The following is a 23,741-nucleotide window of genomic DNA, read 5'->3' as shown; positions in this document are numbered from 1 at the left end:
AAAAAAAAAAAAAAAAAAAAATTACCACAGATTTCATCAAATCTGCCCAGAACAAGAACCACTGGTGTGTGCAGGGAGATGCACATAGTAACCAGTGCTGAGAACAGAGACAGGATGTGGGTGCATGGAGGCCAGACAAAAGCAGCTGCATGGAGGGCGTGTGGAGGAAACAGCTGAGATGAGAGCGTGGAGCGTGGGCTCGTGTTGCCGGTGCCTTAAAGTATATGAATTCAGAGGTCTCAGGAAAGAGGAGCAGCAAGGAGACAGAAAAAGCCATCAGAGTCCACTGAGACGAGAGGATTCCACAAAGGTAAGCGTTCTCAAAGGTGTAAACTGGAAACCGGAATGAAGGTAGAGCTAAGCAAAGAAATAAGGTACATTTGATTAAACGGAGTTGCTCTTTCAAAAATCAGAGGGAATTGGGCAAGAGAGACGATAACAAAAGCAATAATTTTTTAACCCCACTGAACTGTTCCTTGGGGTGGCCGCTAGCCAATGTGCTTATTTAAATGTAAATTGATTTAAATAAAGTTAAAGATTTAGTTCCTCAGTCATATTAGCCATAACTCAAATGCTCAATAGTCACATGCAGCGAGTACCTACCATTTTGAACAACACAGAGAATATTTATGCTTTGCACAAAGTCCTACTCGACAGCACTACATTAAGGACATTAAAAGGAGTAAGAAGGAGAAAGGGAAAGAGAGAAGGATGATCTTTCATAATTTCTCCTGTCTCACTGTGCTTAATGTCACTAGCTATGGCATGACTCTCAGGGCTGCCACTTCGCTGCCACACTGGGGTTCTGCCACACTCCCTCTCCAGAGAGCTGCCCTACAAATCTCTCTAGGTTGTTGGGATTACTGGAGCAGGACATTAAGTTACAAGTGGAGCCAGGGCTGAGCTTCAGGGAGGATCATTGGATGGATCAAGAGGACCTGTGTGCACCGTGGCATCATGCCCAGAATCCAAGGAGGGCAAAGCACTCACTTGCCACTAGAAGGCTGTGAGAGCAGATTCTTCTGTCCCAGGGAATCTTCTGGCAGAAAATCCCACTAAGAATTGCTCAGCCAGAGTCACAGGTCCATACTCACATTCTATCTTACTCGACTAATGAGAAATTTGGCCTGCCTGTCTCCTTTTATTTTATTTAGTCACATCAACCAATCCTTACAATTTTTATTCATTGCAAGCAAACCCAGGCAGCCTTCTGTCTTCCCTCTGTGCTCTGTCATGTAAAACAGGACATTTCAAACCACCATCAACCTTCGCCACGTCTGTGGTAAAATGGCAGTAAATGTAGTAAAATTACTGTAGACCGCCTGTCCTCAGAGGCACTTTCTCCCTTTCTGGGACACTTTCTCGGCATCCTCTGACTATAATCAACATCTTATCAGATAGATCTGTTGTTCCAAACTAGCATTTCCAACCATGAAGGCATCTGGCACCTGTAGGCTTTCGGCCACTCACGATGTTTGTATAGCCAGGTGGGAAGATTCACCAACACTGTGCTCTGGCACTGCCTTGTAAGGGTCACTAGTCTCAGAAGCCTCGGGCTGGTTCAGCTTTCCATCTGCATGTGTGGGCAGCTGTTTCCTCAGCGCGCTCCCTATGTTCCAACTAGCTCACTATGGGGATTCTTGGCTCTGGGCTTGGGAATCCGCGCTGACTTTTAACACACCTCACCTGAAGAACAGCTCTCGGTTACTCCATTAGCACTTCAGACACTGCACTTGGTTTTTAAAATTGTCAACAGGATTTCACTGGCTGTTTACACTGCTTAGTTTGGGTCTAGTTTAGTGGTAAATATTGTGTTTTGTTTTACTGTGTTTGAAAAGGACAGGATTCTTTCAAGGAGAAAAATAATTGGAGGGAGAAAATATTCATTTAGTGAGAAAATGGAGGCTTCTGTGAGTCAGGCTGTTCACTTGAGGGAACTGTGACTTACGTAGAAAACCTAATAATTGTAAGTGTCATAGGGTGGCTTGACTCCTAAGTCTCAACATTAGCAATTTTTTTTTTTTGTCTCTTAGAAAATAACTAAATCTTTCCTAACATCTGTTAAGATGGAAATCTTGTAATTTTCTACCACCTCTGGAGAGGTTAGGTTGAACATGAGCCAGAAAATCCTCTGAATTGCATGAGCACCCAAACTACCCCTCCCTTTTTAATATGGGAAGAGTTAAACAACTGGTAAATAAAGCCCAGGATGAGAAGCCCCTATCAATTGCATAACTCCATATTTTGGTCACTTGAAGTGCCTGCCACTGAAAACCTTTCAGCAGAGCTGTGAATCTTCCGCGCCCCGTGGAAAGCTGCTTCCAGCTGGCAGAAGGGTGTGTCCCTAAGCTTCTACCTGGGAGCAATGATGATCTTGTCAAGCATTTCAGTGAGACCAGCCCAAGTTTTTAGGGTGGGGATCCAGACTGGTTATACGTACCTCAGTCCTTCTCCCAGCGGAAGGCAGAAACACCTCAAAGCCTGCATGTAAGAACATCTACTGAGAAATCATTTTAATCAGATACCAGCTGAGTGGGAGAAAGAAAAAGAACAGAGAACAAACGAAGCTCCCTTGGTCTTGGATGTGAGGGACGCCGCGGCGGCGATGGACTGGCCACCCTTCACAGCAGCTGCCCTGCTCCTCTGCCTGGTAAGTGGACTCCTCAGGGAATTCCTTCCAACTCATCCTCGTCCAAAGCAAGTGAGAACCCTGTAGACAATGCTATTCAGTGGTCCTTCTAACCTAAACCCATTAAAAGTTTATGCTAATGACAAGGTGATTTTATGAAGTAGATTTTTAAATAGTGTTTCTCACCTTAATTGAAGACTCCGGATCGTATTAACCACATCCATTGTCCATTCATCATATCATAAACCCGACATCGAAGTCACTGCTAAGACACGTTGAGAAAATATTGAACTGGTGACATTTCTATCCCTCCTTAGTTTCCTATTTCAGATTCTCATGTGCCAGTGGGCTTTTAAACTAAATGTTATAAATGTCTCCTGATATTCAACCTAAACATTATCCTATTCTTTTGGTATCTTTGGTGAAAGGGTCCCTATAATTTTTAAGACATAAAAACAGCATTCATATAAATTAAAATCATAGCATTCTACCACTGTCTTCAGAATCTGAGCAATCTCACTAATTTATGGGCTGTTAGAATCCATACTACAAATATTCAAAGCCCAGCATTGGGTAATGGTAATTTGATTTAAAACAGTATTTTTATTTTAAAGTGGCAATATAGGAGATTGATAAATAACACAGTAGGTAAAAGAATGGCTGTAATTAAAAAACAAATGTAACTATCGCTGCACCTGCTCTCACTACAAAAAGTCAATGGGCATTACGCAGTATGCTGGCCACAGGCAGTGGTGACTTTATTGAGAAAGTTGTATACGGTGGTCAGACAATGTAGTGAAATGCCTTTTTAGTGCTCCCTCTCTCATTTTACTGGTTCTGTCTTTTCAGAGATGATAAATATTAAACGCAACATCAATATTTTATATCAATTTCACATTCAGCCAAAAGTTTAGTCAGAGTCTCTCCAGGTAAGGTTCATGTGACCCAGAGGTCTATGCCAGGTAGATTGCCCTCCAGCTTTGGCAGGATGTGCAGTGGCTTTGCCTCCACTTGCTCGAGTTCTGAGCTGGAATGTTGGGTTTATATAATAACAAGTCAGGTCTTTGGTTCATGGTCTGCTGGTTAGTTGATTAACCGAGAAGAATCAAAACCAGTTATAAAGGAGCATCAGTGCCACGATGGCTTTAGTTCTAATATTGCCTTTCAACAATCACCCCTATTCCACGGACATTTTACTGGCCTTTGAAGATTAGTTGATGTCATAACTTGGGCTATGGCCAGGGTCAATGAGCATTATACTGTATGCTGCCCATAGGGACATTGTATATTGCCAAGCAACTGAATATTTTCATTTTTAATTTTATATGTTTGACTCATTGACAATTATTGTCTAGTTTCAATTGACGAAAGTTCTTTCAGCTACTTTTGCAAATTTTGTTGAATCTGTTTGACTTATTTCTTAACTCATGTAATTATTTCCAATGAATTACACCTTGTAAAACTTCTTTAAACAACCATGTTCTAATTATTCATTCTTCAGTAAAGTCTATTACTTTACCAAAAGTGTTTAGCCTCACAGAACTTTCAGCATTTGGAAAGAGTTTTCTGGGCATTTGCACTTTATTTTCTGAGCCAAGGTGTTGTTGTTTGTTTGTGGATTGGCTTTGGGAGGAGGGGGATGTGTGGCCGTATTTTACTTTGGAATCAGTCATTAGTTTCTCATATGCCTTGTGAAAACTATTTGTTTAAAAAATAATGAACTCAGATGTCTTATTTTCACATTGATATCATTACTTTTTGTTAAATGTCACACTGTCTAAGGCTTTGAAGATCATAATTTATTTTGAACTGTTGATTTTGCAAGACAGTTTTGGTAACTGTCCTTTGGAGCTAAATGTCTGTGTTTTATTTTAAAATATGTTTTCCCTAAAGACAACCATGACTACAGCAAACTCTTCCAATTTCCTTTCTTCTAGTCTCAATATGAATGTTTGCTTTTGCAAACAAAGGCAAAAATGGTCTTTGAGAGAAATTATGTTCTTCTCTGCTCAAAGTGGGTAAAATTCATGTTAGGAATATAGTTGAAAAACTCATAGTATCTTTAAGGCAAAACATGTAAGAACTGGGCAACTGTCTGCTGTGAAATACACTCAGTCTCTGTGAAAGTTTTATACCTTGTTCAGATCAGTGGGTTAGATCAGAAAGCATGAAGCAGAGGAGCCAGGTGTGGTGGCCAACGCCTGTCATCCCAACGTATCTGGAACCTGAGACTGGAATTTTGCAAGTTCGAGCCCAGCCTAGGCAATTTAGCAAGTCCGTGTCTCCAAATAAAAATAGAAAGTGCCATGGTTGCAGCTCAGTGGTAGAGTGCCCTGCGTTTAATCCTCAGTGCAACAAAACAAAAAAACAAAAAGCACAGGTGTTGCTCCTAAAGTGATGGGGATTGCTATGTGAATACGGCATTATTCAGACAAGTCTTGGGGGGAGATAATAGCTCACACCCGCTATAACACTGCAAGACAAAAACTAACTTTCTTTCTTTCTTTCCTTCCTTCTTTCTTTCTCTATAAAGTCAATGTATAGAGTGGAGCGAGGAGTTAGAATGTATTTTCTTTTAGCCAGAGAATGATGTCATCTATGCACTAAATGTAAGAAATCTGTGTGGATGGTTGTGATAATGGTAAAATAAAGAACATGGTCACCGTGGGAAAGCAAAACAGAACCAGTAGAATTTCTACAGTTCTAATGATTTCTAAAAATTACTTGCAACTTTGCCAGGTCCAATTAATCTATTAACATGTATATGATCTGAAAAATGAGTTGTTTTTTTTTTTTTTTTTTTGCAGTACAGATTCAACCTAGGCCTTTTGCACTAAGCAATATCCCCAACCTTCCCCATCCCCCTTTTTGAGACAGGGCCTCCCTAAGTTGCTAAACTGCCCATGCTGGACATGAATTTGCAACCCTTCTGCCTCAGCCTCACAGCTTGCTGGGAATACATGTGCAAAATGCCATGCTGGGACCTGATGTGATCTTTTTCTATAAAGGCAAACTTCTATACTTCAAGTTCAAAGAACACATGAAATTATTTTTATCTTTCAGCACAAATGATCTAATTTTTTTCATTTTATCATACTACCTTCATCTTTTTCAATAGGTTAATATTTTCATTGAAAAAAAAAAAAAAACTCCACCTGATTAACAAACTCCTTAATTTGAACTTGGTTGAAATCCTTTAGGGAATGAGCAGTAGTTTTTCAAGTATTTCTCAACACAAAGACTAAAATGCATTGAGTAGAATATTTATTTTTATTTTTATATCGCTCATTGACTTGAACCAGAGGATGTAAGTTCCCTTCATTGTGTTCACTGTCCCTTAAATCAAAGGAATGGCTAAAAAAAAAAAAAAAAAAAAAAAAAAAAAAAACCAGTAGAGACCAAAGAGAAGACAAGCCCAGGGAGGACTCTTTATGCTTTCTTCTGTACATATTACAGTTCTCTACAGTATAGAGATTAATATTTCAGCAAAATATTTTCTAGAAAATGGAAATAGTATTTTTGTTTCCATGTTCAGTAAAGCATCCTCAAGAAAAATAATTTCCCACTGACACAGTGTTTTTTAAAAGTTGTATTAACTCAATGCAGATCCTCGACCAGCATCTTTTTTCACCTTCACGAACATAGAGAATATAAATTCATCACCACTCCATTTATTGGAGTTGCCACAGACTTACAACATCTTGCCATCCCCGGGTTTTGAGTAATAGGAAAAAGCACCGGGGAAAACTGTCATGTTAAATCTGAAGGCCTGGCCCTAAAGGACAAGATTCGCCTACTCTGAAGAGGCTCGTTCATTTTAAAAAATGACACTCTGGTCTCTGCCAGAGTACGTCATCTCTGTTAACTCTCCACCCCGTGCTCACCAGAGCCCCGCTGATGAGAACCCTGTGTCCTGACAGACACTGTCTCGTGTAGAAGCTGGAAGCTTGCTCCGCGTGGCCTTGTACTCATATTTCTTTTGCTGCCTCAACTGAGGTAACACCCTTCCTGAGTGCTGGGTCATGCCACCCTCACAGGTTATGCTTGGCACTCCAATCCCTTTAATGGACTTAGACAGGTCAGACGTTTTAAAATGTCCTTGGCAGCCGATCCATGTTCTTAATCGGTCTACAAGAACAGAGCACAGTCTTTTATACTTGTCCAACTCCACAAATTAATAGCTGCCCATTGCTTACAAAACTACTGGACTGTAAGTTATTTGAAAGCAGGGTCTGTCTGATTCACCTTTGCACCCACACAGCACCTTGCACCATGGCAAGATTGCACAACAAGTATCTTATCATGCACAGCAGGGGCACCAGCGGAGGGCGGGGATTGAGGGGTGGTTTGTGCTTCTCTTCTCACACCCCTAAAAACTGTCCAGGCATTTAGGATGAAAATAATCACGTTGGATTTTCTTAACACTTTCATGATACAGTGTTGCATTTACTCAACACTTCATCTAAGGCTTACCATAATATTTTTAGAGTTAGCCCTTAAAAAATCTTAATGCCGTCTTGGAACCATTTAATACATAAACAATATGCATTTATCAAAGAAATACACCAATGAATAAATATGAGAAATCGAGCCACTGGACTGTGATCAGCCTCAGACTAATAGCCTGTACCAGAGCAGTGAAAAGGAAAGGCAAATGAGGAAGTTTTCAAAAAGACATATTATATTTTACTTTTGTTTCAAGGGAATCCCTGTGACTTACATAAGAATTAGCAAATACATTAGGGTTTGATGTTTAACTAATTGTGACTACTTCACAATATTGGGTGAAATAGACTTTCTTTATAAAAATCATTTTCTCCAGTCAATTTTTATTATAAACAAAATAAGCTTCAACGTCAAAAATTGGTAAAATTGACTAACTAGGGAATCATTAAATTAACACTTTTGCATCCTGTGGTTTTAATAAAATAAATAAATGGATTGATTCCCAAAACAGAGGTTAAAGAAAGAAGTCACTGAAGATTCAGGCGAGTTATTCACTGCTTAACATAGTTGTAGGTTTACAAAGGGTTTTGGTGTCATATCGATGAGGAAACTGAGGCAGAGATTGGCTATGTGACTGCCCCAGTCCCCAAAATCAGTAGGCTGAGAGCTGATACGCTCAACTTGACCCCCTCCCATCCACTGAGTAAGTCCCCATTCCAGCCTCCTTACACAAATTTCCAAATTGTTTCTGAACTCCAACCACTCCCTCAATTGTCAGAAAACAGGCTCACCCGAGCTCTGAGCTCTACCGACAGGATCTCGGTCACTCTGAACAATGGTCCTTCAAGCTTTCCTTTCGAAATGGGTTTACTGTAATCCCCATCCTTTCCCTGTTCTTTGTCCAGTCTCCCAAGTTCTTTCATTTCTGCCTTTCCCCTCTTCCTGTTCCCATCAGCACCCTGCTGAGTATCTTCCTTTTGAATCTCTTTTCTTTCAGATCACAATATCCTGCTGTCCTTTGTCAACTTTCCAAAATCTACAGATCTCGCAGATCGAAATTTCCTTGATTCTTACTTCTAATTCTATCATTTTGTGGTCCAGTTTCTTTTATCAACACATTTCTTGAAAAATGACTTTGTCCCTCTTTTTATTCCTAGTCCTTTTCAGGCAAATGTTTCTTCCACCTCACTGGAAAAATTCCCTTGAAGATGGCTAAAAACCTCAGGCTCTCCTCAGAATTCACTCAGCTCCGCTGTCTCTTGGATCACCTGATGACCGATATTTATGTTCACTCCATCCATCTTTCGGTTTTCCCCTCCTTTAACAGCTCCAATAATGCATGAGATTCTCTCGCTGTTTCTCTGGCTTCTCTCTTTGTTTCTTCTTGGTTACACTTGTTTCCAGTTCTACAAGTGTAGGAATTCCCCCACTGTCCTCCTCAGCCACAGGCTGCTTCTTCTGTACCCCCTACTTTGGGATTTTCTCCCATGATTTCCACTACTTCCCTGAGCAGATGTGCCTCAAATCCACATATTCAGGCTGGACTTGTGCTCAAAGTGCTGATGCTTATTTCAAACTGCTCGGTATCTCTTCCTGGGCATTTCTCCAACATCTCAAATTCAATGTGTTCCCATCTAAATCCTGCTACTGCTTTGTGCCCAGCCCCATTCTTAAAAACTCGCCACCTCCTGAGATTCCCACTTCCTCTCCTGAGTGCCTCATCCCATCTGTCTTCAAGTCCTGTCCACGCCTTCCAGCCAGTGAGTCCCTCCTTGATCGATTCCTGTGGTTCCCACTGCTTGTTTAGCGCGTCCTCACCTCCAGCCTGACTTGCTACAGAAGGCTCACTGCTCTCAGCCTACCATCACAGCCTCTGCCCACCACTCCTAGGGACAGTTGTCTGAGGAGTCTTTTAAACCCACGATTTTATCACACCTGTCCCATGATCAAAACACTTCGGTTTTGTCCTACCGCACACAAGGATTTGGTGTTTGACTAGAAAAGGCACTTTGTACATAAGCTAGGCTAACCTTTATTACAAATGAGCAAACTAAGGCTCAGAACATTTAGAAAATACGTGTTTTTCTTACTCTACCCTGAAATCTTTTCATTACATTTTGCATTTGAAGGTTTGTGTCTGGCTTTATTCTGGACCTTGAGCAAAAGAAAACAAGCTTAGGTCAACTGGCCACATTTTAAAGCAGACGTGGCAGTTTTTTAATTACCCATGCAATTGACAGTCTGGCACTATGGTGAAACCGACTTGGTCTTCTGCCTAAATCGCCTCTCATGGGAAAAGGAATGACCCAGCTCCATAAAGTCACAAAGACTTCTTAGTCATCCAGCGTAGTGATCCAAAGCAAACAGCAGGTTCTGACCCTTCACTGCAGGAAGAGAAGGGCAAAATGGGTAACTGATGTGTGCACAGTGCTGTGCACATGACTTCCAAGCACACAGGCCAGGCTCCCGCGCCCCGGCCCACACCCACAACCTACACAGAGGGAAGGGAGCCCGTGACTTCGCAGGTCGGGGGAGACTGCCTTTGCATTAACGTCCTGTCCTTCTGCGCGCAAGATGGACTCCACGGACAGCACTGCAGTTCCCTCTGCCCGCGTCTCGGCCATTCAGCACCCCATGGCTCTCCTTTTATTACTGTTGTTACTGTTACATGTAGTCGTGATTCCTCACAAGGATAACTTGAAATTTAAGGAAAACCCCAATTTCTTTAGTTCTTAAAAATGTTACATTTATTCACTGTAGAATGTTTTACTCAGTAATTAATTGAGAGAATAGCCCAGAGCCCAAATTTAAGCAGAAATTTGTGGGATTGTATGAAGCCATAAGTTAATATCCAACCTTCAATTTCTCCATCTGTATAATAAAGATAAGAATGTATTAATATGCCTATCATTTTACAAAATAAAATGCAGAGACAGTGCATTTGTTATGAAGACTAAATTCATATATTTTTCTGAAAACATTGCTATCATTATCAGTGAATTATAACTGATAATCATCATGACTAGTTTTTTATCATGACTAAGTAATTCTCTCTTTACACTGCTCACATAGGCCATAAATACTTGGTTTCATAAAATAACAGTCTTGAGGATTTTTAAAAATGAGCACTGGAGACTAAAATGTTATATTTTCTTTAAGGGCAAAATTGAAACCAACTATAAAAAGTAATTTACTCTATTTAAAAATTGCCACTATTGGTATTTTTTAAATGCAACATAATTTTCTTGTATTAGTGATGCAAATAAAGTCTGATTGTAAAAAAACTTTAATTAGAGATTGAACATGTCTTAATTAGGAAGAAATAAAAACTAAAGACAAGTACTTTTTAATAGATTCTGAAATTGAAATTTTAATAAATGCAAAGTAATTCAATTGAAATTTTAATGCAAATTAGTCTTCGAATCCACTCTTAGTTTTTAAAATATACATTTTACATGGGCACATTAGGCTCCATATGTGAAATCTGTTTTAAGAAGGGCCTGTGTTTTTTCAAGAAAAATAATTGAAATTATCCTTATGCATCACTACAAGTCATGTATGAAGATCAAGGCCAGCTTAAAGTAGGCAGAGTTCTTCATGACCAGCACACTTGTTTGATCAGGGGAATTGTTTAATGCAGGAGGAAAGACTCCCTCCACTCTGTATTTTCAGCTCCTTGCTATGGTAGGGTGAATTTATGTCATCTATTTTGGCTTTAGTGCTCACAACAAAACACCAAACATGAATTCATTTTCGCATAAAGGAAATTATTTGGTATAAGAACTTTTTTTTTCATATTTCAAAAAAGGTAAAAAAATATATCATCTTAAAATTTTCAAAAATACTAGAAAATCTAGCATTGGCGGGTGAAGGAGCAACTGTTCGGAAGTTTTCTGAATGTTTCTGCTTCATGTCCCTTCTTCACTCTGAACACGTTTTCTTGTTCCCATGCACCTTTGTTCAGACCTGAAGCTCCAGTCGAATGCTGTAACATTACACCTCCAAATTATGGAAACCGCGGAGTAGCATCTGAGTAACTCCCACTTTCCAGATACAGGGTTTACTAAGAGAGCTTGAGTTCCTGACCTTAATTCCCCCTGAGTTCTAGCTTCAGATATGCTACCCATGTGATTGTGTCAGCGCAGAAATGTAAAAACAAAAAAAAATTCTTAGCTTAGCCTTCTCATCAGGCCCAAGATATAATCCAGATCCATTTGCTCTTCAGACTGATAAATAATTCTAATAACTCACAAGAATGTTGTTTGATTTTTAAATGATTTAATAATTTCAAGGCATTCAATTAAAAATTAACTGTTGCGATTATCTTGTTTTTTATAGGTTGTGGCTGAAGTTAACAGTGAATTTCAAATCCAGGTAATGTATAACAAATCCATTTATTTCAAATTTTAAAAAATGATGGTTTGAGGGGCCAGGGATTTAGCTCAATGGTGCCACCGCCTGCCTCCCAAGCACAAGGTCCTGAGTTTGATCCCCGGCACCAAAAAAAAAAAAAATCATTTGGGAATAACATGTTTTACCAAGGAAATTCATTCTTATAAGTAAAGTTAATGTAATGCTGAATTTAATGAACTATTAAAATTATCAATTTTCCTAATTAAATATCCTCTCCTGATACAATTATTCCATCTCCAAAATATCCAGTGGAATATGAATTAATGCATATTATTATTTTATCCTACTTATCAAGGTAAGAGATTACAATGCTAAAAATGGCACCATCAAGTGGCATTCAAGCAGAAGACAAAAACGTGAGTGGATAAAGTACGCTGCAGCCTGTCGTGAAGGCGAAGACAACTCTAAGAGAAATCCAATTGCCAAAGTAAGTGACAACCCCAAAGCATGGGTGTGAGATTTAAATTGGGTGGGTTGAAGTTTCAAAAGAACCAGTCTTTGAAACAATGTGTAAGCGTATGATATAGAGTTATAGTCATTTAAATTATGAAAATTAAAGCTCCAAGAAAGATAAATTTTAAAAAATTATATATTAAACATCAACTCACCTTACTGGCAAAACTAATAAACCTGAGCATATGTCACCCTGAATGCTAAATGAAAAAAAAAAAAGGCAGTGAAATAAGAATGAATTTAGCACTTTGCATACAAAGAGGAATTTTAACATATCTGCCATTTCTGCTTCATAATCTATTAGGATTGAGCTGGTACTTCTGTGCTTTCTTAGGAACATTCACAATGCACCTCTTCTTACTGACTTTTTACTTTTATTTTTCCTATCTTCCTCTACAAACACACGTGTACACACACACAGCTATGAACACAAATATAGACATTCACAGATATATACACTTCCCAGGAAGATTTGCATAGTCATATAATAATGTATTCCAAGAAAAGTGAACCGACCTCTTTCCTTTCCTGCTAATACATCATCCCTATCTTCAGAATTAAAAGCTTCTATGTAGAGTCAAGGAACTTTTTTACCTATGTAAATTCACTTAAAACTTTGTGCCAGCACTTCACTCTTTTTTAAGTTTTTTAATCTGAGTATCAGGTGAGTTCTGTTCCTTCAATCAAGTCATTCAATGAAGTGATTGCTAACTAGGGAATTGTATACAGTATAGTGTATTACAAAACTCAGAACAAAAAAAATGGTCAAAAGAAACTCCAACTTGGTGACTTTTCTTTTGTTTGCGCAACTCTCACATGCAATTTTATAATGTCTAAAGAGCATAAAACTATAGTACTATACTGTATAATACAATCAGCAAAAAATTAGTTTTATATAAACAAGGTGTACTGTACAAAAATGACACTGAGGCTTTATAAACAAGATGTGCACAACTGTTACAAAAAAAAAGAGAAGGGCTGTAAGTGCAAGCGACAGGTCATAAATAACAAGCTTTAAACAGGGATGTCATTAAATGAAGAGTGTATGAAAACAACCTCAAATCATAAATGTTGAGTGAATGATGACTGCATGGATTTAGATTTGTTAGGGTGACAGCTTACATTTTTATTGTTTGGGAGAAATAGAAATTGACTTTATTTTATTACAGTGCCAATTACCATTAAAAATACTGCAATTTCAATGTGAAATAGGAAGAAAGGGTATAAAGGGGAAGGGGAAGTGGGAGGGAAAAACAAAGAAGGGAAAGGAATTAATATGAGGAAACAAAGTCTTTGTAGATAAGGAGGGGTGGAGGGATTGAAGGAACGGCAGGGAATAGGGAAAAAAAAAGAACCAAGATGGGTTATGTAAATGTGCAAATTTCCAATGATGAATGTCATTGTATTTATACCTTAAATGTACTGATAAAATTAATTTTAAAAACTGCCTTTTATACAGTCATAATTATTATATGAAAACACCATAATTATTATACACATCTAACAAAATAATGCTTTGTTTTCGATGTTTCCCAAATGACAAGAACAGCACACTGAATAATTCTCAGGAAAGATATCTATTATCTGAAAGAGGAAGGATTCTTTATTTCCTCTCTGTAATGTTTCCACTGTGTTCCATCTGCAGATTCATTCAGATTGCGCTGCAAACCAGCAAGTCACCTACCGCATCTCTGGAGTAGGAATTGACCAGCCGCCTTACGGAATCTTTGTTATTAATCAAAAAACTGGCGAAATTAATATAACATCTATAGTTGATCGAGAGGTCACTCCTTACTTTATTGTAAGTAGTTTTCTTGTCGTTGTGTATGTTCTTGGAAAAATATTAGAATTTTTCTTGAAAATCTTAAACTCATATCACGATTGATTTCAAGAGTCACAATATAGGCATTTTTGTTCATCTGAATTTAGAAGCATCTCGACAGAGACAAAGAAAACTAAGAGAAAAGGGAATATATTTTTCTGAGGTGTTAGCAAAAACAACAGCCTCCAGTCAGCCAGCCCTTTTTGGGAAACAAGAGTCTTTGTTTGGACGGACAAGTAGCCAACTCTTAATATTTTATTTTGATATTTTTTCAATTGAAAATACTGGTTCCTTTGAACTCCATCGCCTAACAGTGATTCCGGAGTGACCACCAGATTCTTCTCTGAGTGAATATACTTTATTATAATTTGCTTGAGCTCACCTGAGCTCTAAATGAGCCTTGGAAATGTATCCGTCCTTCTCTGTGTCCCCTCCGTGCTTCACAGGCACTGTCCCACACTGCCTTCCAACCCTCGGCCCCATCTCTCCTTAAGACACTTCACTAAAAAAGCTGAGGCCACCTATCACAAATCCCCATAATGCTCTCTCCTCCAGAAGTGTTATTCATCCCGTCCAGCAGCAGATTCAGCCTTTCGCTGTTTCCCGCAGCTTGTCTCAAGACATTCTCACTGTCCCTTAATTACCCATTTCTTCAAGAATCTCATGCCATCAGCCTTGTTGTGTCATTTCTCTCCTGCTTACCCCACTGACTGCTTCCATTTCCACCCAAAATGGTGGCCAACACTTCTTAATACTTAAAAGAAAAAAAGAAAAAGAAAGGAATTTAAAAAAAAAGAAAACCCTTCTTTGAGCATGTAATCTCTTCTGTTAAAATCCAAACAATCCATATCCCTAAACACCTTCAAAGAAGAAGCTGCATTTGCTGTTCTTGCGCGTACTTCTCATTCCTGGGACTATTTTAATTCCCTAGCTTTTAATTCCTTTTAATTTATCTGCAGTTTCACCTTTTATTCCATGATGTTTCGCCACAGCCTCTCCAAATCAGCAAGCCAGTCTCTCAGCTGTTCTTAAAGCACGATGCTTTTATATAAAATACGCAATACATGGCCTGCCTTGCAAGCGCAAGGACCCGAGTTCAATCCCCAGTACCAAAATAATAATAATAATAATAATAATAATAATAATAATACACAATACATGTGAAATAGTACACATGGTACTTATGCACAGTTCGAATAATAATAATAAATACCCACAGGCACTGCCTAGCTTAAGAGTGCTGCATTTCTTTGAGGTTTCCCTGCGACCTTCCTTTACAGCCTTTTCACTACTCCCACTATAACCTCTATTCCTATTTTCTCACACAGAATTTGCATTATTCTATTTCTTTCCTGATAAGAACCCCTTTGTTTGGAACACCTTCCCAATTCCCAGATCCATCTATTGAAATTCTCTTTCAAGATTTATTTCAATCATTACATTCTCTTACAAAATCAGAATAGTTTTGTTCTTCCTAGTACAGCTTATTATGTGTTGCCTTTTTTAAAAAATCATTTTGTGTTCATGTTTGCCCTCTCATCACTTGTGCCTATATTCTAATAGGAAATAATAATATGTATTATTTCTCTTTTAATTTATCATGTAGCAAAATCCCCCCAAGTAGAACTTAATAAATATGTGTTTCACCATATAACCAACCATTCTTTTCTCTCCTAGATCGTTTGCCGGGCTCTGAATTTACAAGGTCAAGATTTAGAGAGGCCTCTTGAGCTCAGAGTCAGGGTTTTGGATATAAACGACAACCCTCCAGTGTTCTCCATGACTACATTTATAGGACAAATAGAAGAAAATTCTAATGCAAGTAGGTGATCTATTTTATGAGGTAAACAAGAATATATTGGCCTCAAGATCATTCTTAACAGTCAGGCAACTACAGACTAAATTGTGTCTAAGTAAATATCACGAATGTTAAAAGATATGCTGTGGGAAAGCATTCAAATCAGAAAGGCTGTCCCTTCAGCTGTGGAAGTAGCTCCAACCTGTCGTACACAATGAGCAAAAGAAACAAGGATGACTTACTCATGTGACTCATAAACTCGCTCTTAGCCAGATTCCCTAATTAAAAATCCCAAGAATGTCCTGCATAGTAACGGCAGGGGCATAAGGTGAGAAATTAGCCTCCCAGTCTCACTGCACTGAAGGGAAAGCCCGCCTACTTCTGATCGTGTGGTTTTCAGTCAACCCTTTTATTGAGAGTTAATATTTGCACATTTTTATGAAGTACATCATGGCAGTGCAATGAAGGTAATAATATGTGATAATCAAATCAGAATAAGCATGTCCACCTCACCAACCGTCAATCACTCATCTTTTCTACTTATTTTGAAATGTATCCTTTTTTTTTTTTTTTCTTTTTGGTTGTTCCAGAGACTGAATTCAGGAGCTTGTGCTTGTGAGGCAGGCACAGTGCTGCTGAGCTAAATCCCCGGCCCTAACATAGATTGTTTTAACCCATCATCCTGCTGTGCTAACCAGAACTAACTCATCCATTTTTGGTGCCCTTATTGAACTTCTTAGAGGTCATTATGTTAAGGAAAACCAACTACAGAGAGATAAATACCACATGTTCTCCCTCATGCGTGGAAACCAGTGAGAACAGGAGAAGATATGGTCACTAAAGTCTGGGAGAGGAAAGAGAGGAAAGGAGAGAAAGAACTTAAATATCTTAAAGTCTCTCATAAAAATCAATTCCACATTATCTACTTTGCAGCAGGTGCCTTTGTTGGCAGCAAATAAATTTAAATTGTTTGCTGTTTTCCCCCTTTCTTAAATATGATTTACTAAAGAGAGAGCGAAGAAGAGAGGGGGAAGAGGAGGAGAAAGATAAAGAGGAGAACACAAGAAGCTCTGACACATTTGTAGAAAGATTGCACTTCAAACATTTGGGAGGGTAGAAAATAATTCTACTTTATGAACGAATACTGGCAACTTGTCTTGTTCTCCAGTATTTTGAACAAAACTACTCGTAAGATTCGTTGAAAATCAAGGACAGGACAGTGTACATGGTCAAAACAAACATTTCTTTAAATTTACTACTCAGCACTTAAATAAGGAGCACCTGAAACACAACAATAATATATATTTATTAAAAGTCCATTATTCAATAGAACCTTTATATATGCTTCTCTTACTAGCTATTTAACTGTTGCATGAACTTAATGAAGATGGTATTATTATCACCCTCAGTTAGAGATGTGGACAAAATCATACTATAAAAAGTGTTAAAGTCAGGAAAAAATTGATCTGGCCTTAATTTCACTAAGTTTTATTGTAAGTATCCTGAACAAACAAAAGAACAAATTATACTAAATAAGAAATAGAAAGCCAAAGTAATATTTCCTTTGCTTCCTAACTATAGTAATGTCTAGGCTCCTAGGAATATGTGATGTTTTGTTCAAGATGAAGGTAAAGAAAAACGCTAAGATATCCATATGCTGAAGAAACAGTGAGCGAAGATAGTGAAATACATGTTCCATGGACCAACTGACTTTAAATATTGTTAGAAAGCTAGTGCGCCGTGGAGTAAGATTCACAGAAATATAAACTATTCATTAGCAACACATTTTCTTTGTTTCCTAGATACCTTGGTGATGAAACTCAATGCTACTGATGCAGATGAACCAAACAACCTGAATTCAAAAATCGCCTTCAAGATTATAAGACAGGAACCCTCTGATTCTCCAATGTTCATCATCAACCGATATACTGGAGAAATTCGAACGATGAACAACTTTCTAGACAGAGAGGTTAATTTTTTTCTTTAAGAGGGTTTTTTACTTGAAGTGACTGATACTGAAATCAAGGTTTTAAATTTTTAATCATATAAGCATTTCACGAAACATAAATGATAAGAAATATTTCAAATGAGAAAATGCAGATTATTAAGTTACATTGATTCCAACATCTTTTATTTAATCAATTGATTACCATTTACTTCAAGTTAAGAAAAGTGTATGGAGAAAGCACAGTAAAATTTGCAGAAACAAGGTAGAGACAAAATTCCATTTTTAAAAGGTGTGTTCTGTAAGGAAATAAATATAGAAATACTTGCTATAATTTCCCCATCTTGATGAATTACAGTGCATATAAACATGGTAGAGGCCCCAAGAATATTTACAGAATATTTCCAGTTCTTTTAACAGCAAAACTCTTTTTTGTGTCCTTTTTATGTAACTCTTATTGACAAATCGATGACTGATATATTTGGAGATGAATCATAGGATCAGAAAAATGGATAGTCGCTAAAAAACATTCAGACCAAATATTTCACTTACAAACGATAGATGATTTATTGTTAATGTATTAAAATAACATTTTATGGCTTCTATCATGTTATGGGGTCACATTTCTTAATTTTTAAATTCCTAGTGTTTTCTTTTTTTAAGAAAGAAAACACCTTTAAATATAAGGTAGAAAAAACTATGTGCACATTAAGGATATGAGAGATGTTTTATTTTCTAACTGATATTCAATAAAATTTTGTTTTAATTATTATAGTCTTTTTTAAATGGCAGTCTCTCTATTAATGATGCATAGGTTTAAATAAATCAGGTTATTTTTATATTTTTAATGGTCCAAATGTGATCAGCTTCAAAGTTAGCTAAACATCTTGTTTTACTTGTTCAAGAGTTCCTATTAGAAGAAAATGATTATTTAGCTTTTTAAAACTTTCTTAAGCAGACCAGTAAGATTCCTTTAATACCCTTTAATATCCAGGGTTCCAAAAGGGGTGGGTATCAGAAGTAAAGGAACTCTGCTGTTATTGGAAACCCTGGAGCCATAAGGCAATCCCAGGATATCTTTACGTATGAATGCCCAAAATATACACTTGTAATTTTGAATGAGTGTGCAATTATGCATGAGTCTTGGAAAGGCTCCAAAGTCTTTGCCAGCTTTTATTGATTTTTTTATTGAGTTTATTGGTACATTCTAAGTATACAGTACAGTTACATTCATTACTGGGATCTTGTACCTCTACATGACAAGTCTTGGTTCTCATTTTTTCCCCTGGTCCCTGCCCTCCCTTCACCCCCTCCTCCCCTTCCTTTGCCAGCTTTTTAAAAGGTCAGCACCATTGAATAGAATAAAAAATAGACGCATCATCAATATCTCAATTGCTACAACTCTGCACTTTCCCAAAATACAAACCAGTTGTGATCTCTATTTTTCTTGCACACTCAAGGGCTGGCTTATATTAAGTATGGAATTTTCGTGCCATAAACCTTTGGTAAGATGATGCCTCCTTGATCATTCTGATCCATTTCATCCATTACAAACTTTTCCAACCTATGCACATGTTAGGATTACTAAGAAGAGAGACCTTATAGAAATACTGCTGCTTTTCAATGATGCTGGATAAACACTGGGAATGCAAGATTGGAAAGAGATGTGTGGATTTTCAAGAGTCTGTTTTACCCTGCCTCTGTCATGGTTTTACAAAAATATTCAGCCCATATTCTCAATGAACTTTACGTAGGACAGAGTAAAGTTGTCTGTATCCGGTGTGATACTGTTTCTAATGTGTTTTTGCAGCAATATGGCCAGTATTCTCTTGCTGTAAAAGGCTCAGACCGAGATGGTGGGGCAGATGGCATGTCAGCAGAGTGTGAGTGCAACATTAAAATCCTTGATGTCAACGATAACATCCCCTACCTGGAGCATTCTTCAGTAAGTATTTGCTCTTGAAATTTCAAAGGTTGTAACTTTTCAGTTCATTGCATTCAGTTTAAAATTCACACAATTCTGTTTGCTGATGTACTTTTTGTTTGCTGACATCCAAGTAAAATATGGAAATTTTTTGTTTTTGTTTACACAAAAGGAAAAAAAGGTATTTAAGCAAAGAAAAGTGAGATTATAAGCACAGATCTCATTTCTAAGTGGTAAATAACTGTTAGCATTTCAGTATTATCCTAGTACAGTTCTTCTCTCACTCTGTTTTCGTTTTATTTTTACTTCTTGTTTCAGTACAACATAGAAATTGCAGAAAATGCTCTGCATTCAGACTTGGCCCAGATTAGAGTCATTGATTTGGATGAAGAGTACACAGACAACTGGGTGGCAGTGATTTTCTTCATCTCCGGAAATGAGGGAAATTGGTTTGAAATAGAAATGAATGAAAAAACGAATGTAGGAATTCTGAAAGTTGTCAAGGTATGCTATCATTGTCTTAAATTCTGTCATTTCATTTCTTGATCTTTTTTTCAAAATGTTGTTTAAAATATACTGAGAGTAACGTTTTCCAAACTTGAATCAGTGAGAGGACAAACATACGATGTTTTAAAATCATATATGACATAAAGCTTTTTTACATGAAACCCTTCTGCTTTTATCATTTCAGGAAAACAGGTATCAAACTTTAACTTCAAAGTTTTTTTACCAGTACAGTACTTCCAAAAGATAATACAAACTGAAAACATTTTTAAAACCTTATTTTATCCTTATAATAAAGTAGGTTTAATCCTTGAGATTAATGTTTTAAGTGTGTTTTTAAAGCAAATTTTTTTAAATGTGCATGTCAGCATCATATGTCAACTGCATGCACTAAGAATATTTGTCATCTAAATTGAAAGTTGTTTATTCCTCCAACATGTTTTATATAATTAAAGTGAAATCATTTATAATTGTTGAATTCCCATATTCACTTTTCACTACTGACCAAGGCTTATTAGAAAAATATAGAGATTTAGTCCTAATGATCCACAACACTTACTCGCAGATGAGATGGAAAGGGGAAACCAGCTAACTCCTAACAAACAGATAGCAAGGGCTTCATTCAAATCAATAGACTCATAAACTTAAAATTCTAAATCTATAGTAGCTGTCAATGGATTATACATAATGCACACAATACGTGTTCTTCACAGTAAAATAAAACCCCTCTCTGACTAGTTCTTTCTTTCAGAATAACCCTGGGAAACTGACTTTTAAAGAATTCTGTCCCTATAGGAAAGTGTGGGCGTTTGCCTTCTTTGTTTTCATGGTGTCACCATGCTGATAGCTTCCATTTGCTTCAAATGGTACAATGTGTTAGTTTCTCTCACAAAGCACTCCTAAGCTTTAGGTTTTCTCCCACCCATATTGCAGTGAAGAGATGGAGGCTCAGGGAAAGATGTAAATCCCTCAAGTTCCATAGCTATTAAGTGGAACAACTGGCATTCAAATCTAGGTTTCCCGGCTATGAAATTCACATTCTTTCATTACTAGGGTGATTGGATCTTACTCTGTTTCACCCCATACATTGATGTTATTTTAATTCATTGTTTAATGTAGTAGCTCTCAGTATCTCTATCTGTAAAATGGGGTAATTATTCTCAGATGTAGTATCATACGTTCAATCCTTTGTTTGGAATATATATGCTAATACAGCTATACTTTAAACTATAATAAAACACTAGAAAAAATATTTAAATTTTAGCTAAATAGCAGAGGTCAATGAGTAAATCTCTGTTTGTATCTAAATTACTGTACTCGTGTAAAATTCAGAAAAATATATTAGGTACCTAAGGGCATAATGGCATAGTTGTTTATGTAGATTTTCTGAGTTATGATTTTTGACATCACCTTTCATAATGAAAATATTATTTCATTATTTTATAATATAAAATCATTTTTTCTAGAATGGATTGAAGAAAAAGAGGATTTCTTCATACTAAGGTTCTATTACCTGACTTATTCAAAAAGCCCCATTTACAAAAGCAAAATCTCTTCTTAATTCTTTATGGGTAAAACTAATCAAATGATCAAACCTAAAAAATTGTTGACCCATACCTTGTTATAAATAGAGCTACTTTCTGAGAAACATGAAATGATAAATGCTAACATAAATTGTCTTTGCACTACAAAATTCATGAGTTTGGCCATCTGTGCTATTTAAGATTTTAACTTGGTAGGCAGGTAGAGCTCATGTCACATGTTTTCTTCAAATATTTCAACAACATTTATAGCACAACTGGGTTTTGTTCTTCTTATGCTGTATTTGCATGTATTACATTGAACTGCTGATCAAGGAAGTAATAAATTGGGTATGTGTATGCTTTCATGTTTATAAAAATATTTACTATTCTGAAGAGAATCCCTCTTCTGGAATGTTTTCTTTTCTTTTTTTCAGTACTGGTGATCAAACTCAGGACCTTGTGCTTGCAAGGCAGGTGACAGAACCACTGAGCTACACCCCAGCCCTGGAGTGTTTTCTTATAGTAAAACTATTTCACTCTGTGTTTTCTAGCCCCTAGATTACGAGGAGACAAAGAATCTGCAACTCAGTATTGGTGTTAGAAATAAAGCTGAATTTCATCATTCAATTATGTCTCAATATAAACTCACGGCTACTGTAGTCTCTGTGACTGTGACAAATGTAGTGGAAGGCTCAGTGTTTCGCCCAGGTACAAAGACATACGTGGTAACAAGTAACATGGAAGCAAATTCTAAAGTGGGAGAGTTTGTCGCTATTGACATGGACACAGGCTTACCTTCAACAACTGTTAGGTAAGAGTAAGCTTCCAACTTTCACTGCCTACTGAACTTAAATACACACGTTGTTTTCAGGCATTTACATATCAGAATTAATACATTTTCCTTTATTTCTGGAACCATCATTCAATTTGCAAACAGCATTGTCTACTGAACTGCTACTTACAGTGATTTTTTAAAATATAAAAATGTGTGTAAGATGTAAGCTGTGAAACTATGATGATATAAAATATGAGAAATATTGTAGAAAGTTTGGGCATACTCTGTTTATGTATCATATTGATCAATTAGCTGATTACTATATGCTATAGTCTTCCCCTTCTCCCACCCCAACCCCCTTCTACCCCCCAGCCAGAGAGGGTTTCATAGGACTGATCTTCCCATTGCAAAATTGCTTAGCTTGAAATTGACTGGACTTAGTTAACTCACTTTGGTTGTTTTCTTCATTTTAATCAGCACCAAATAGTGGTCAGTAATTTTCCTTTGAGAAGCTAGTTATATTAAGGAGAAAATAGGCTGTGCCATTTTAAAAATTCTTTATGTCCAAATCTTTCACTTAATATGAAAAATATTTCTGTCCTCATGTGCATGTGTGTGTGTGTGTGTGTGTGTGTGCTTGCACGTGTGTTTATCTGCACCTGTGAATATGATCATGAACAATGGGAGAAAGACCTCTCCAATGTGGTCACCAACACTGGGAGTTCTTTCTCCACAGTCTCTTCATGCAGCGTGAGTATCTTTGTCCTCCCTGCTGTCACACTGGATCACCGTTGTTAATGGCCTTCTTGTACCCCAAGCAGTGAGTTCACTGAGGGTAGGCACACCCTCACCCTAGGTCTTCTCAAAGTTCTGCTCTCTGCGCTTAGCACAGTGCCTGAGACAGTTACCTAACAGTGTTTGTTTCACAACTATGTGGATAAGAAGGGAAACAGCAGGGGTCAAAGATGAGAGAAGACTAGGATGGATGCACACGGCAAGGACAGAGTTTGCAATTCGAGAAGAGTCTTGCAAAGTCACCGTGCAAGGGAGGAGGAGGGACCACAGGGAGGGAATACAGGCCCAGGTCATGAAGGCATGGTAATTTTTGTTGCTGTTTTTATTCTCGTTATTATTGTTGTAAGAGAATAGTTTAGATTAGGCCCAGCCCAGGAAATCCCAGGGTGTAGATCTTCTGGGATAGTTCTGCTGCCACCAAACAAAAATGAGAGTGAAAACATAAAAGGAATATTCTGCCACCCAAGTGGATATAAAAAGATATCCCATCAAAAATGATTGCTTAACAATTCTTTCTTCATAACTTAAATCGTTTCCTGCTTCTGAATGGATGCATAGAACGGGTACTGCTTTCAAAAAGAAATCCTCTGGGTCAGGAATTTAGCTCAGTGGTTCTGCCCCCTGCTTTGCAAGCACAAGGTCCCAAGTTCAATCCCTGGTAGAAAGAAAGAAAGAAAGAAAGAAAGAAAGAAAGAAAGAAAGAAAAAGAAAGAA

The 23,741-nt window shown here is 37.4% G+C and overlaps 1 protein-coding gene across 1 annotated transcript in view; it reads left to right on the top strand.

The window, feature by feature from the left end:
- The first annotated feature begins 49 nt into the window (after window positions 1–49).
- Window positions 50–23,741, top strand: part of Dsg1 (desmoglein 1) — a 35,707-nt gene continuing 12,015 nt past the window's right edge. Inside the window, exons 1-10 of the mRNA XM_010643383.1 lie at window positions 50–310; window positions 2,522–2,650; window positions 11,414–11,449; window positions 11,784–11,915; window positions 13,587–13,742; window positions 15,441–15,585; window positions 17,364–17,530; window positions 19,317–19,451; window positions 19,749–19,934; window positions 22,009–22,268. Of these exons, the coding sequence (XP_010641685.1) occupies window positions 125–310; window positions 2,522–2,650; window positions 11,414–11,449; window positions 11,784–11,915; window positions 13,587–13,742; window positions 15,441–15,585; window positions 17,364–17,530; window positions 19,317–19,451; window positions 19,749–19,934; window positions 22,009–22,268 (1,532 nt within the window). The 5' untranslated portion in view covers window positions 50–124. The remainder of the gene's footprint in view (window positions 311–2,521; window positions 2,651–11,413; window positions 11,450–11,783; window positions 11,916–13,586; window positions 13,743–15,440; window positions 15,586–17,363; window positions 17,531–19,316; window positions 19,452–19,748; window positions 19,935–22,008; window positions 22,269–23,741) is intronic.

This window comes from Fukomys damarensis, unplaced genomic scaffold (genome assembly GCF_012274545.1).
Source record: "Fukomys damarensis isolate Sample0158 unplaced genomic scaffold, DMR_v1.0_HiC HiC_scaffold_30, whole genome shotgun sequence".
Classification (NCBI taxonomy): domain Eukaryota; kingdom Metazoa; phylum Chordata; class Mammalia; order Rodentia; family Bathyergidae; genus Fukomys; species Fukomys damarensis.
The sequence above is the reverse complement of the archived record's forward strand: the minus strand, read 5'-3'. Positions and strand labels throughout refer to the sequence as shown.